Below are 15,238 nucleotides of genomic sequence, written 5' to 3'. Positions count from 1 at the left end.
TATGAAGAGCTTGTGCTCCAAAAGCAGCTTGGGGATCCCTGTGACACCCAGCTCCAAAGTGAAGCTTATATGTTTAAAATGTCTGAAAATAACGCAAAGTAACAAGCAGAGGTGTGGGAAAAAATTAAAGGCAAAAAAAAAAAAATTAAATGGAGAAAATACTTCCCATACATGGCAGAGAATATTCTCAGTAGGGCAGTAAGCTCTCTTAGCCACCCCTCAGGGTAATACCCTCAGAGGAAAATAGGCAATGGGATAAAACAGAAATACAACTGGCTCATAAGCTTGTAAAAAAGTCAACTTTTCATAGTAATGATAAAATAGGAGCAAATTTAAAACAAGAGTCCACATTTCTCTTAACAAACTGATGTGTTGCTGTTGTTGGCAAGATATTGCTTTCTCTTGCAGAGTGTGGAAACTTAGCTTTCTCACACCATCTCAGAATGCAATTTAGGAATATTTCAAACCACATGCAATAAAAAGCAGCAGTGCCTCACCCAGTGTCCTGTGTTCTTCTCTCTTTAGTGCACAAACCCCCTCCAGTACCACACAGCATTTCCCTCGCTGGGGGCTCTCTGGCTCCCAGAGCCGCCATGCTGACTGGAAGTGCAGGAAATTAGTAACCACTTGGGAACAGCCTATCACTGGCAAGGCAAGTGTTCAGATACCCAAGGGCCTTGCTTCTCCCCAGGATAAGTTGGGTGTATTTTGTGTGCTAGCTCCCAGCATCCACCAGGGGGATTCAGCTCAGTCACCTACAGGAGAGCCAGCTTCTTGGTGACCATCACACCCCATTCCACTGCCCACACACCTTCAATTCCTAAATAAAATATTTGGCCTGAATCATCACTGCAGAGAAACCCAAACTGAGACAACCATTGATTAGTTGTAAAGCTCTTTCCCACAGAGATAGTCAGGAATATGAGCTAAGACAGCTTTCTTTCTTTAAATAAAGGTGGATCCACTCAGCAGTTGTGGTTACATACATCCTGGTATATCTATGCAATAGAATAGTCCTTAGCCACTAAACACAAATGAAATGTTTCTATAAGACCTGGGAGAAAGTTTGTGCTAGTGTGAAGTGGAAAAAGAATGGTAAACAACACTGCCAATATAGGGCATAGCCATAATCTTTTATGCGCACTTGTCAAAATAGCATCTTTGATTATTTCTAAAGATCTCAGGAGATTTTTATTTTCTTGTGTGTGTATGTGTACAACTCTGCATTTTTTAAATTTAAACGTTCATACTCATACATTACTTTTGTAATTGGAACATGTAATTTAACAATAAATAAAAGCAACACCAATGAAAAGAAGAATATCTAAGAAATATAATTTATATAAATTTATTGATATGTTTTTAGTTGTAGGAAACATACATCAGAGAAAAATATACTAGCCAGACATTACACTTTGGGCTTCTATCAAATTCGGGTCCATTTGGCACAAGCAATGGTTGTCCTTTCAAACACATCACCCACCAGTTTCATACATCACTCTTTTCCCCCAAAGAAAGAAATCATACTTTGTTCTCCAAGGGCTCTGTGTCATTCATTCATTCAAGTGCAAGGCACTAGGCTCTAAAGGAATAACTGTTTCCTTCTTTAAAGAAGCAAAGTGATATCTGTGAATTATAGGAATAGGTTAGGACCTGCCATTATTACTGAAGGAATTGATCACAACAGTCTCTAGAAGCCAGATGATGTTAGAACTGTCATCTGAGACAGGAACAGCAGTGGTTCCCAAACAGGCCTCATTTCTGAGTAAGAAGAGTAATGCAGTGTGAAGGAGGGTCCTGTCCAACCCTCTTGGGAAGTCCTTTAAAAGGTAGCAAATAAAGTCCAGATTAAAGGTTTGAAGGGGGCTGAAAACATTTTTCCTAACTACCAGTGTGACTAGCAATTAAATTATTTTTATTTAAAAAAAAACCACTCTGGGATGTCTAACTTACAGTAAAGTATGCCTTCAATGAGCATAGCATGCATTTAACACAGACTACAAATTTAGATCACCTCATTTTTCACCCATTTCTCAGTGTGCCTTGGATTTGTTAGATTTTTTAACTCGCTTTTTCTTCCCAAAGCACTTGTGGCAGCCAAAGGCACAGCATTTATAGACAACAAAGGCAACTCCCAGCACAATGGCCAAGAGGAAGCCAATCACGTCCAAAGAATGGTACTGGTACCAGGTGAGGTCGTGGGCTGCGGGGCGCAGATGTGGGGCTCCCTTGTGCCTCATCACGAACTCCACCCAGAACACAGCCAAGTCCAGTGGCTCAATGGGGCGGTCCTTGTGGAGGCTGGAGAGGTGCATGATGTTTTCCTTATAGCTAAACACAAAGGCAATCCTGTTAATGCCTGGAACATCAAAGGCAGTGAACTAACCTCCCTCTATGCTTGCATGCTTGCTTCCAGTGAGAAATGCTACCTGGTTTTTCCAAACTTGGTAGAGAAAATGTATCTCTATTATAAATAGCAAACACACACACACACACACACACACACACACACACACACACGCGCGTGCATGCACACACAAACACACACGCATGCACACACATACAATGTTCTTTTTTTGAAAGAAAAGAAAGAAAGAAAGAAAGAAAGAAAGAAAGAAAGAAAGAAAGAAAGAAAGAAAGAAAGAAAGAAGGAGGGAGGGAGAGAGAGAGAGAGAGAGAGAGAGAGAGAGAGAGAGAGAGAGAGGGAAAGGAAGGAAGGAAGGAAGGAAGGAAGGAAGGAAGGAAGGAAGGAAGGAAGGAAGGAAGGAAGGAAGGAAGGAAGAAAGAAAGAAAGAAAGAAAGAAAGAAAGAAAGAAAGAAAGAAAGAAAGAAAGAAAAAGGGAGGGAGGAAGAGAGGGAGGGAGGGAGGGAGGAAGGAAGGGAGGGAAGGAAAGGAAAAGGAAGAATAGGGGAGGGAAGGGAAGAGGAGGGGAGGAAAGGGTACTAGAAGCCAAAATTATAATTTTAAATTGTTTGAAATCTTCATGTTACTTTTCTTTCGGTGATATTTTTGTAAGAAATTAATTATATGTTGTTTATAGTAAGATAAAGGAATAAAGAAAAAAGGTTATATCAGAAATTATGAACAATTCCTCATTCAAATGTGTAAACAATCACATCTAGCCAAAGTAAAAGCCATTTTTAAGTGCCATCATCAAGACAATGGTATACTGTCAGCCTAATTTATCAAAATTTTGCATCAGGTTGTGTGTATGCAGCCTGTTAAAGCAAAATGGGTTCCTGTGTATTTGGCACAGTGTTGATAGCTGAATCAGTACATCCAAATCCAAAATGGCCTAGAGATTTCAAAGCTCAATATACATGCACCAGGAGAAGAAAGAGAAGGAGGAGGAAGAGGAGGAAGGGGAGCAAAAGGAAAAGGGAAGGGGGGAAAAAAGGAAAGATAAAAAAACACTTCCATTCAGAAACAATTGCTGTCCTTAAACATGTCTGCCATTTTATTTGGATACTAGAGGCCTGCTGCACGAAATTCATGCACGGTGGGGGGCAGGGTCTCTCAGCCCAGCCTGCACTCTCTCTAATCTGGGACCCCTCGATGGATGTCCATTTAGGACACCCCTCTCACAATGCAGGACTGCTGGCTCCCATCCTGGCTGAATGCCTGATTGCCCCTGACTGCTTCTGCCTGCTAGCCTACCTGCCGACCCGATTGCCCCAAACTGCCCTCCCCTGCAGGCCTGGTCGCCCCCAACTGCCCTCCCCTGCCAACCTGGTCACCTCCAACTGCCCTTACCTGTAGGCCTGGTCGCCACTAACTATCCTCCACTGCAGGCCTCATTGCCCCCAACTGCCCTCCCCTACAGGGCTGGTCACCCCTAACTTCTCTGCCTTGCCAGCCTGGTTCCCCCACCAAGTGCCCTCCCCTGAAGGCCTGGTCCCACCAAACTTCCCTCCCTTGCAGGCCTGGTTGCCCCCAAATACCTTCCCTTGCAGGGCTGACCCCCCCCCCCCCCAACTGTCCATTCCTGCAGGCCTGGTCACCTCCAACTGCGCTCCTCTACTGGCCCAATCATCACTAACTGCCCTCCCCTACTGGCCATCTTGTGGTTGCCATCTTGTGACCACATGGGGCAGCCATCTTATGTGTTGGAGTGATGGCCAATTTGCATATTAACTCTTTATTATATAGGATATTACTATAATGTAATATTAATATTGTGCCATAAATGTGGTTAAACACATTTCTTGTATATAAAATTTTTCTTAAGCAGGACAGATTTCCTTGAACTTTCATTAATTCATTCAATATTTATTGAGCATCTGTTATGGCCTGGTTGCATAATCTGCTCTTTAAACTTTATCCAATTTTTTTTTACATCATGTAAGTACCCTCTAAGCTTAATGTGTTGGAAGTATAGAGATTCATAACCAGATACATAGCTCAATAATGAATAGATAAAGATAATAACTTAAGCTAATGGGTTAGAGTTTTGAAAAAACAATGTGCTAAGAAGCTGCTACCAAGTCATTTTTAGGTTTCAAGTAACTATCTATACCACTGAACAAAAGATCAAAATTATATCACTAGTGTGAACATAAAAAATAAATTTCATGAGCACGTGGAGAGAAGTTGGGTCTTAATTGTACTGATGTGTGAGTAGCACGGTGTGACCCTGACAAGCCAGGCTTCCAGAAACAGCCAATTGGAATGAAGGGATGCCAACCACACTGCTCTGGGTAGGTTGTGACCCAACTGGGCACTTTACCCTGGGGTTCTGCGGGTGTTTCTTTTTTACCCACTGGCATTTCTCTCTCTCTCTCTCTCTCTCTCTCTCTCTCTCTCTCTCTCTCTCTCTCTCTCTTTCCTTCACACACGTGAGCGCTATCATCTCCCGCCTTTATCCCTTGTCCAGGTTCAGTGTGTCTGTCCTATCTGAACACTCCCCCAGGTTTCACATCTGCCCTCTTGCCTGATGTCTTTTCTGAAATGAAGCAATAACTGGTGAAAGCTCCTGACACTCTCATAAGCAGGCATGCACACACACATGCATGTATTCACACGTGCAGAAATGTAGTTACACACACATTATTAACTGTTGGATGAAATCTACCTCTGGGCATCACTTATTCTCATCAGGTTTTACTCAGCCTAATGCTAGGGAGCTTGACAGCAATACCATAAATTTCATGTAAAGACCATTTGATCTGATGGCTTTTGCCTTTTGAATCATCTTTGAGCAAATGTGTCTTCATTTTTTATTATTTGCCTTTTATTATAAGTGATTTCACATGAGCCTCCATTCATAAATCCCCATGGACACAATTTCTCACAGATTTCAATGCTGAAAAAGCTGTACTTTGAAGCACCTGGTTTGTTTTTATTTTATGGGCATGATGCTTCCGATAATGGAATATTTCTCTCTTTACCAAGAACTTATAGATCAGGCATCTATTATGGTGACATTATTTTTAAATTAAGTTTTAAGTTTATGAGAGAAAATAATATTTAACATCATTCCCATGGTTCTATAGGAATCAAGAATGCTTTTATAAAATTAATAACAATCTCAAATGACCTTACTTATAAATAGATTTTCATGGATTTGTTTGAATAATTACCGTGAATGGAATGGGAAAAACACAAGCAGTAGTCCTCTGTGCCTTCTCTCTTACCTCTTGTCATTGATGACAGTTTTGAGGGCATTCTCTAAGTCTGCAGAAGTCATTTCCAGGACATTCAGGGACACTCCTGCTCCCCGGGACTCCATGCGCTTTGCATTGTCCATCTGATCGCCGAACAGGGGCAGCATCACCATCGGAACCGCGTTGCATATTCCTTCATAGATACCATGGGAGCCAGAATGTGTGATAAAGGCACGAGTCTTCGGGTGACCTGGGAAGCAAAAAGGGCAGGATGCCAGGGTTCAAGTCTCTGAGTGTCACATTCTGGCATCACTAGGTGGATGCACTTAGTGCTATGAACAGCGTCCCTTATAGAAGTTTTCAGAAGACAATGTGGCTGAGATGCCCTGCTGGGTAAAAAGCAGTGTGGAATATGGTGGCCATAACATTTTCCAGCTAAAAAATCCTTTAGAACGCCCGAGCCTAAGCCACTTTCTTAATTTAACCTTGGTTTGACCTACACATCAAAACCTCTCCACCTACCCAGCAGATCATTTTGGGGCAGCCACTTGACCAGGATTGTATTCTTCGCCAGATTCGATGGTCGAGTCCCAGTGTAGCGCCACAGCACCTTACAGACGAGAAGAGAGTTGAAAGACCAGAATATGATTTTTTATATAAGAGCCTGACCAGGGGGTAGGGGTGAGGGAGGTAGTGACTAAGAAGGCTCTGGGGGCTAGTAACATTTTGTGAATTTGTGAAAAATTATCATGCTATATATTTATGATTTTTGCACTTTTCTGTACTCCAAGAGAAAGTCTACTTAATAAATTTGTGGATGTAGAACTATAATTATACACCATTGTCCTAATTAACAGCTTTTTGGATAAATATTCTTATTTAATAAATTCCTCTTTATTTTATATTTAAAATAGATTCTCCTGGAGTCTCTAGAGAAAATGAGACGTCCAAGATAAGTGGACCATAGTTTAACATAGTAGTTACGAGTGCAATTGCAAAAAAGAAGAAGAACTTGGGATTCACAATTGGAAAGTGGCAGAGGAAACTCAAGTCTAAAGTCCAGCTCAGAGAATTAATTCAGAACTGGAGGCCTGGGGTCACAGCTCTTATGAAGATAGAAAAGATTAGCATCTCCTTACTGTCTGAGGTATTTTGCCCAAAGCATCAGCAATTTCCATGGCTTTCTTCTCTGGAATATCCGAGACCATTGAGCCCAAGGAGAAAACCACAATTCCATGTTCTCCAGAGGCATTTACATAGGCTTCAAACTCCTGCATCCAAAAGAGAAATTCCCAGTTAATGTTTTCTAGTATTTTTTGGGTGACCGCATACATTAAAATGTGACTCAGATATCTTCAAGGTGAGAGAGAGAGAGAGAGATATTAGTGTGTGGTGTAGCACCTCTTCCCGCCTGACTCCCTTTCAAAGGAGAGAGGCTTCTGCTCATCACAGGTTTCAGTGCTTCTTGGGTTCCTGGAGAGGTAGAACCCAAGTAATGAGCTAATTCTCCGAAAAGAAAGCCACCGGAGACAGGACCAGATCCACCTCCCCAGGGCTTTGGGCAGCTGGGAAGTTTGGGAGAGAGAGCAGCCTTTGGGGAAGGGAGCAGAAGGAGAGAGCAGGAATGAAGACAGGTGGCTAAGTGGGTATCATAGCAAGAGGAGGGAGCCTTTCAGCTGTGAACAGAAACACTGTGGGAGAGGAAAGCTATTTAAAGAGGATTCAAAGAGCTTCTGTGGACTCTAAAACTCCTTCACTTCCCCTTTAAGAAAGTCTATAGTAATGTATCTGTATTGTTTTTCAAGGCTTCTGAAATATTCTTTGTATGGAGAAAGAATTAATAAAGTGAAAGCACAAAGGTAAAGAGTGTCAAGAATTAGGCTTACAAGGAAAAACACAGAGAAGACAACCTTTAGCAATGCTTGCTTCCTCCACAGCCTATAGCAGAGTTTTCCACATGGCAGCCAGTCATTTGGACGATTCATGTCAACTCAGTTCTGAAATGTAACCAATCAGCCTTGCATTTTTCAACCTTTCCTGGAAAAGAGCTCTCTAAAGAGTGCAAATCAACTTTCCTGCTTTAGCAAGAAGAATATGCAGAAATATAATATGTTGGACCCTGTCTTTGCTATAAGCTCCTCCATAAGTCTGAGAGATACAAAGTGAGGGACGGGAACCCTGACCAATTGTGCACCAGTGATCTGAGCCCCTTCTGTGCAGTTAAAAAAACAGCTAGGGCATAGGAGTCAACCTTGGTTACCAAAGCCATCGTGGGGAGGATGAACAGGCACTGAGTCTCAACCCACCCAGCCAAGGACTCTCATTGACTGCTCATGTCTTGTTCCAAAAGCTTATTCCTTATAGCAACGTGTCCATCACTGTCAACAAAGGAAGGACACACCAGAAAGTCCCTCCACTGTCTCCAGGAGAGGAAACTGTCTCTGTGTATAGGAGTGAGGAAGAGAAATTCCCAAGTAGTAAATTGATGACAAATTATGACCTATCAAAGACCTATCCCTGAAACAATATGGAAAAGATTTTAGAGATGGGTGTCAAACAAAATCTCTGAAAGGATACAACAGTCATAAGAATTGCAAAATTAACTGGAGATGAGAATGGTGGCCATGTCTCCAGAAAGAGAGTAAGGAAGCCTCTAGATTCAACCCTTGGCAATAATCTTCACTCAAATTGACCTGTGCCCAACCTTCAAAGCTAACTCCAGCTTTCACCAAACAAACACACACATACACACACCTGCACCCACAAATGTGAAAGGGTATGCATGTCACACTCACAGTGGCAATTCACTTAGAGGAAACAGAGCAAGATAATTCCCCCATCCAACTGTAGGTTATTAATGATCCAATCAACCCCTGAGAACCTCTAAATGGTTTTACTAGTGTATGTCTCCCAAGAATGCCAAGTGCATTGGTGAGATTGTGCAATGTAGAAGGGTTTCCCCAATACTGAGGGGTTTCCTCAGGCATGGGACTTCTGGTGTTAAAACCTTAATGGTGCTGGTTAGACCAGGACATTGGGCACTCTGGATGTGAGATGTAGGAGACTTCTGACAGGAGTCAGCACACTCAGTGTTCAAAGGCTCCTGCCAAGCTTGATTCAGAGCATGACCAGTAAAGACACTGAGCAGCCTTCCTCCAAGGACACCCATGTCCAGTCCCCAAAACTGGACTCTGGCTCCTAAAGCTTTGTCTCAGCCTATTCCACTGGTCTCATCTGAAAAGTCAAGGAGGCCAGCATCATCCCCTGCACCACCAGGCTGTATTTTTGCTTTGCATCAAGAACATCCTTAAGATGCTTTTTCCAAGGTCCTTCTTCCTTCAAGATGTGCCACAGCCCTCATTCCTGTGGAGATACAGCTCAGCTCCAAGCAACCATTACCTTCACTCCTGAGTGAGACCACTCTTGTCTAGAAAAAAGACTAATCTCATTACCTCTTCTTGCAAACCCTCCCACATTCACTCTGCAGCCAGCCGGGTGTGCTTACATTAATGGAACACGTAGGGTCATAAATACCCAAAGTTAAATATCACCACTGCCAAGAGTTTAAATGGCATGGAAGTTCATTGACAGATCACAAAGGCCAACTACACAGATTGTGTTATCATGGTCAACTCTGTTCTAGATCAGCTCTTATGGGATTTGATAGATTTTGCCAAGTACAAGGTCCACCTCATAGTTGGCAAAACTTCCCTTCAAGCTTGCTGCAATTTCACAGACTCTGGAATAGCCAGAGTGGAGCAACGAGTTTGTTAACTGAAAATAACCCTTGATTCCCTCACCCCTGATCATGTTACCCCTGATCACCTTACAAAAAAACAGGGCCACCACTCCAACGGGGCCTTTAAACTAGTTTCTTACTTTGGCTGAGAATTTAGTATTTTTAGTTCCAGGCTTTTATTAGATTTTTCCCTTCCAAAATGTCTTTTGTTTTGTAAGAACCCTTATAAGCACTTAGCATGTTGGAAACATGTCACTTTTATCATTATTCATTCAGACTCACCTGCAAATACCAGTCTTTCTTCTCCTCACCATCTTCAAGTCACTATTCTTACTGATTTTCTGTTTAGTTATTTTCCCCAGACCCAAAATATATGTATGAATATCATCTCTGAATCTCTACATGTCCCTCACCTTTCAGAGGGGAATGACATCTTTGAATTCTTGCATTCTCTTCCTTTGTTCTCAATGCTGTTCTACCATCTTTTGTCTTTCAGACATTCCAAAGGTATGTCCAATGCTGGGCTCTACTTTCTCTGAGGACTCTCTTTATTGGACAAAGGTTTTATCTTTACTCTTGAAACTCAGGACTTTTATCAAGAGCATTGGGAATAAGACAGTATCCTTTAGAGCAGTGATTGGCAAAACATCAACAGAGCCAAATATCAACAGTACAACAATTGAAATTTCTTTTGAGAGCCAAATTTTTTAAACTTAAACTTCTTCTAATGCCATTTCTTCAAAATAGACTTGCCCAGGCCGTGGTATTTTGTGGAAGAGCCACACTCAAGGGGCCAAAGAGCCCCATATGTCTCGTGAGCCGCAGTTTGCTGACCACGGATCCAGAGAAATGGAAGTCTACAGTATGTAGACCCCAAGAAAGACAATATCTACTGAAAAGGCTACAGGTGGCTAACTGGGCTCAAATTTACAAGAGCCTAGCAGCTGTTTCTAAACACAGCCCTCTCATGCAAACCTTGATTCAAGAAGAAGCCTGCACTAAGCTGCCTGCCTCCCCCACTGAACTACCTGCTTGCACAGTGTTTTCGGAATCCTCTTTCAACCTATAAAACTGAGACTTTCAATGTCCAGTTGAAGCTGTACAAGTATATGCCCCTCATCAACATCTTCACCTATGGGGAGGCTCCATTCTGACCAATCAGGACTGTGATTTTTGGACTATTCATACTGCAAGGATTTGGATTCCTCATTTGCATGAGGACAGACCAATCTGGGAACAGGACTTCTCTATATATCCTGTTTCCCCAAAAATAAGACAGTGTCTTATATTAATTTTTTTTCTCCCAAAATTGCACTAGGTCTTATTTTCAGGGGATGTCTTATCTTTCCATGCGCTAGGTCTTATTTTCGAATGATGTCTTATATTTGCTCCTCTCTGGCTCAGACTGAAAAATCAGACCATGCCTCTTCCCCATCCCCTTCCAAAGATTCTTCCCAGAACAGAGCAGACCAACAAAGCAGAACAAAGCAGAGGGCACAGGAGAACTGTCTAGCTAGAGAGGGGCTTTACCCGAGATCCTCCTTGCAGCCCTGCTGTTTAATAACACTATTCAGCCACTCCACAGCCGTGCTGTTCCACAATCATGCTGTATCACAACTGAGCTGTTCTCACTGCCCCAATTAAAGGCCAGGTAGTCCTACACACTTTTGTTCTCTGCAAGGAGCCCTGAACCCAGTGCTCTGGGCATATGGCATTTAACCCTTATTGCCTCTCATTGATGACAATCTACTGGAGCTCACAGAATAAAGTGTCCCAGGTATAGTTTCCTAAAGCCTCAGATCCAAAGCAAAAACCGAGACAATGACTCCAAAGACAGATATAAATTACAACTCAACCTGGGGAACTTGTAAGCTAGAAGTCAAGACAAGAGGACATTTAAAACTAGGCATGATCATTCCTGATCTATCTTTGGCAAGTTCATCTACCCAAAGTACTTGTGAGCTTATAGGCTTGTAATGTTCCCACTCAAATTACACACCTTGGATACTGGTTTTTTGTAAGCACAGTTGATTCCACCAATAAAAGCCATATTGGGCATGATGGGCCTGGGAGTAAAATTCACAAAGTCTGTTCTGTAAAGCCAGAAAGACGCAGAGCTCATAAGGTCCTCAAGAGTCACGTCTTGCTGAAGGACTTCTGAAGCCAGTTGCCCATACGGTGAATAAACCACGTTGCACATAAAGTTCTCTGTCAAGGCAAGGAGCATGTTCTTCACCCGCTGCAGGAAGGTCATGTGATCTGAGTAAAATGACAGAGCCCTGGGCACATAGGATGGTGGGTTGGGGCACTGGCTACCCTGAGAGTCCAGACTGCACGGCAGTGAATTCAAGAAGAACACAACGGGCAGAGCCAGATACCTGGCCACGATAGCGCCACAAGGAAGGAAAGGGTCAGTCAACACGACATCGAAGCTGCTTTCGGCAAGGGAGGTCATCAGCTCCTTGTTGTGCAGTAGATGGGAGCACCCCGACAATAACAGAGCAGAGTCCTCTTTGACCTTCTTGTAAGCTTTGATCAGACTCTGCAAGAAAGGCAGCTTCTCAAATGCACTATGCCCAGCTTCAGTAAAAGATTTTAACAAGTCCTCCCTTCGGAATGGCACCGGGTAGGTCTTCAAGGTGTAAAATGCTCCTTCTCTAATGTGCATCGAAGCTTCAGGTGCCAAGACCACAATTTCATGTCCCCTCTGCTGCAGCTGCTGGATGACCCCGCTAAAGCTTAGCCAGTGGCTGCCATCCATGGGGACCAACAACACCTTCCCACCCTGGGACACAGCCAAGCTGAGCGCACACAGCAGCAGGCCCAGGACAAGCGGACGTGGGCCCCAGGATCCTACCGCCATGGTGCGCCTGCCTTTGGTACAAAGACTGCCTGAGGTTTGTTCTTCCCACTTACAGGTTCCAAGAATCAATTTATACAGCCAGTTAATGTTTGATTTTTGTTGCATGACTAGAGCTGTTGTCAGTGAAAGACAGCAGGAAATTTAATTTGAGCAATAAAATGGTTTCTTGGGGGGGGGGGGGTAAAAAATAATAATAAAAAAAATGGTTTCTTAATAGGCGACAATCATTTTATAACTGGCTGTCGGGAGCCGAAAAAGAATTAGTGACTACATCTTAAAAGACACCTCCATCTTAGACACTGAGTTTCTGACTTACCAGAACTCATGTGACAAGCTTCGGTGTGGCAGTTAACTAGAAACAATCTAAATGCCTAGCAGCATATCTGGCCATTGAGCAAGGCACACCTGTTGTGATAACTCGCCCCGCCCCAGAGAATCTCTGCCGCAGACACATCCTGCTGATACACAACCCTCCCCGCCCTGGAATGTCTCCGTGGCAACTTCCCCCTACAATCTGTGTACATATATTGCGGCTGCAACAAATAAAATTTGAGGCTTGATCAGAACCCGGTCTTGCCTCCATATCTCCGCGTCTCCTGTCCTCCCTCATTCCCTTCCAGGTGTCTCCTCGCTCCCATGTTGCTGTCCCGCTGGCCGGGGCAACTGGCTGAAATTATCAACCGCTCAGATCACATTCTGGAGTGAACAGAGAAGGCAAAGCCTCTCTAGCACCTTTTATTCCATTCAGTGAGCATTTCGTGGGAGCGAGTGTTTGCGGGAGGAAAAATGCTATTCAGTGAAAAAAGAGTCCTCTCCAGACGTGAAAGAGAAAGCTGACTACGGTTTTCAGCAAGAAAAGAAAGTGATGTTGCAAGCCCACCTTTGGCCCGTGGAAACCTTTAAGAATGTCCTGCTCCACAGTTCAATCATCTTTGATTCATTCATCCAAAAGGATTTATTGAGCCCAGCACCCCGCTGGGCCTGGAGGCTGCAGCAGAGATTCCCCAAACAGGAGTCTCTCGCCTCCTCTGTCAAGAGCGACAGATTAACAATTTAAACAGATAAAGAGACACATTAAGAGTTGTGAAAAAAGAACTAAGGAGGGGTTGAATGCTGATGGGGTTGAATGGCAGTAAAGGAGAGCCCCTTGAGTACGTGGTCACAGAAGGCCCATTGCAGAACAGATCTGTATTCATTTGGAGAGGCAGTGAGATCTACTCTGTATATAGAAGGCTAATATAGATAAAATAAAACTTAAATTATACTCATCACACAGGCCCAGGGGCCAGGGAAAGGAAAATACTTTTGGGAATTCTGCTGAACTCGTTGAAGCAAAGGGGAGAGGTGAACAAAAATAATATGTATTTATTGAGCATGGACCATGTACCACGTAGGGGGCCAAGCACTTTACAACACATCTGCTGTAGTCCTCCAGAATTGTCCTGTGAAGGCAAATACTATTATTCCTGTTTTAAAAACAAAGGCACTGAGGCTCAGAGAGACAAAGTGACTTGCCAGAATCCTGCGTTTCCCAAGTGGCAGAGCTGAGACCCAGGCTGCGACAGCCAGAGCCTAGAGACCTACACTTTTTTATTTTTTAGATTAGAATTATATACCATGTATTTATTAATATTGCATAACTTAGTTTTATCCTATCAAATGGAGATCATAATAATTATTTTTTAATATATTTCTTATTGATTTCATAGAGGAAGGGAGAGGGAGAGGGGGAGGGGGGGAGAGAGCGAGCTAGAAAATCAATGATGAGAGAGAATCATTGATTGTCTGCCTCCTGCATACCACACACTGGGGATCGAACCCGTAACTGGGCATATGCCCTGACCTGGAATCAAACTATGACCTCCTGGTTGATCGGTCAATGATCAACCACTGAGCCATACCAGCTGGGCCATAATAATTATTGAATGATTGCTAAAAGGTCTTCATCATAAAATACCAGTGAGTTATTATGCACACCACAAAGCTCTATTTTGATGATTATTTATATTATTAGTTATAGAATTATTGACAAGAAAGCTATTTGAATCATTTCATTTAAAAAAGTGTTTATAAGTACATGTGTTTCTATCTCCAGAAATACCAACTTTCAATGAAAAGTAAGATTATTGTGTACTCAAGAAGTATGGAAATTATAATAATATTTCTCTCTTTTTACCTGGTTAAAGAAAAGTATAGACGCTACCACATATATGCTCTTAAATTATTTTCTGGTCAGAAATAGTTTATTAAACACAAAATGAACTTTAGAAGATAAAATATGTAAATATCATCCAGAAATAAATATATTTACATGGAAATTTTTACTTATATATCTGGAGAAACCCTGCTCTTAAGCACAATCCCCACTAACCTCCATTCATGCCCAGATATTAGTTTGTAAGGCCATGATTGAACCTTACAACCAATCAGAAGTCAGAAGTAAAGATGTGATCCCCATACTCATTATCCAATTGATGTAAATGGAGAGAAGGCAGAGGGCAGGACTTTGGGACCAAGTAGAATGTGCTCACACAGCAATACCCAGTACTAGCTGCTGCCCCAAAACAACAGGTGAAGGGTCAGGGAACAAATATGATCATTGCCTAATAGAAATGCCCCTCCTGCAGAAAGAGCAAATTGGAGTGCAGATAGAACTGAGTATCTCACCCTTTCCTTTGGAGATCCATTGTTGTTCTATACAATCCAAGGATGAAAGCACAGAGCCCAAAATTTTGACTATAAACAACAGTGGCCACCCATATTTGGGGATCTGTTAGAAGAGTCATGATAAACACGTAACTTAAAAGCTTTGGGGTCTTATGGGGCATGTTCTCATTCTGGTACTTAGAGTAGGAACTTAGAATCCCTTTTCTGTATACCACCATCCTTCCTCCACAAACCTCCAGTTTTGTATGTGCTTATATTATAGATGAGTGTATCTGTTTGTATACCCACATGCACATGCACTCTGACGCTCCTCTGTTCCTCAAGCCCTCTTCATTCTCCAGGACCAAGATTCTGGGTGAGGAGAA

The 15,238-nt window shown here is 42.7% G+C and overlaps 1 protein-coding gene across 4 annotated transcripts in view; it reads right to left on the bottom strand.

The window, feature by feature from the left end:
• Nucleotides 1–1,332: 1,332 nt before the first annotated feature.
• Nucleotides 1,333–15,238, bottom strand: part of LOC118709114 (UDP-glucuronosyltransferase 1A9-like) — a 48,272-nt gene continuing 34,366 nt past the window's right edge. For 3 of the 4 annotated variants that reach the window (XM_045575833.1, XM_045575834.1, XM_036420969.2), the window contains 4 exons: nt 6,744–6,875; nt 6,127–6,214; nt 5,635–5,854; nt 1,333–2,331 (listed from right to left, as the gene is read on the bottom strand). In XM_045575833.1, the coding sequence (XP_045431789.1) occupies nt 2,034–2,331; nt 5,635–5,854; nt 6,127–6,214; nt 6,744–6,875 (738 nt within the window). In that variant the 3' untranslated portion in view covers nt 1,333–2,033. Of the gene's footprint in view, nt 2,332–5,634; nt 5,855–6,126; nt 6,215–6,743; nt 6,876–11,342; nt 12,264–15,238 lie in introns of those variants that run through there. The other variant, XM_036420970.2, reaches the window with a different exon arrangement.

The sequence above is a fragment of the Pipistrellus kuhlii genome, unplaced genomic scaffold (assembly GCF_014108245.1).
Source record: "Pipistrellus kuhlii isolate mPipKuh1 unplaced genomic scaffold, mPipKuh1.p scaffold_m20_p_7, whole genome shotgun sequence".
Taxonomy (NCBI): domain Eukaryota; kingdom Metazoa; phylum Chordata; class Mammalia; order Chiroptera; family Vespertilionidae; genus Pipistrellus; species Pipistrellus kuhlii.
This window is presented reverse-complemented; position numbering and strand designations above follow the sequence as displayed.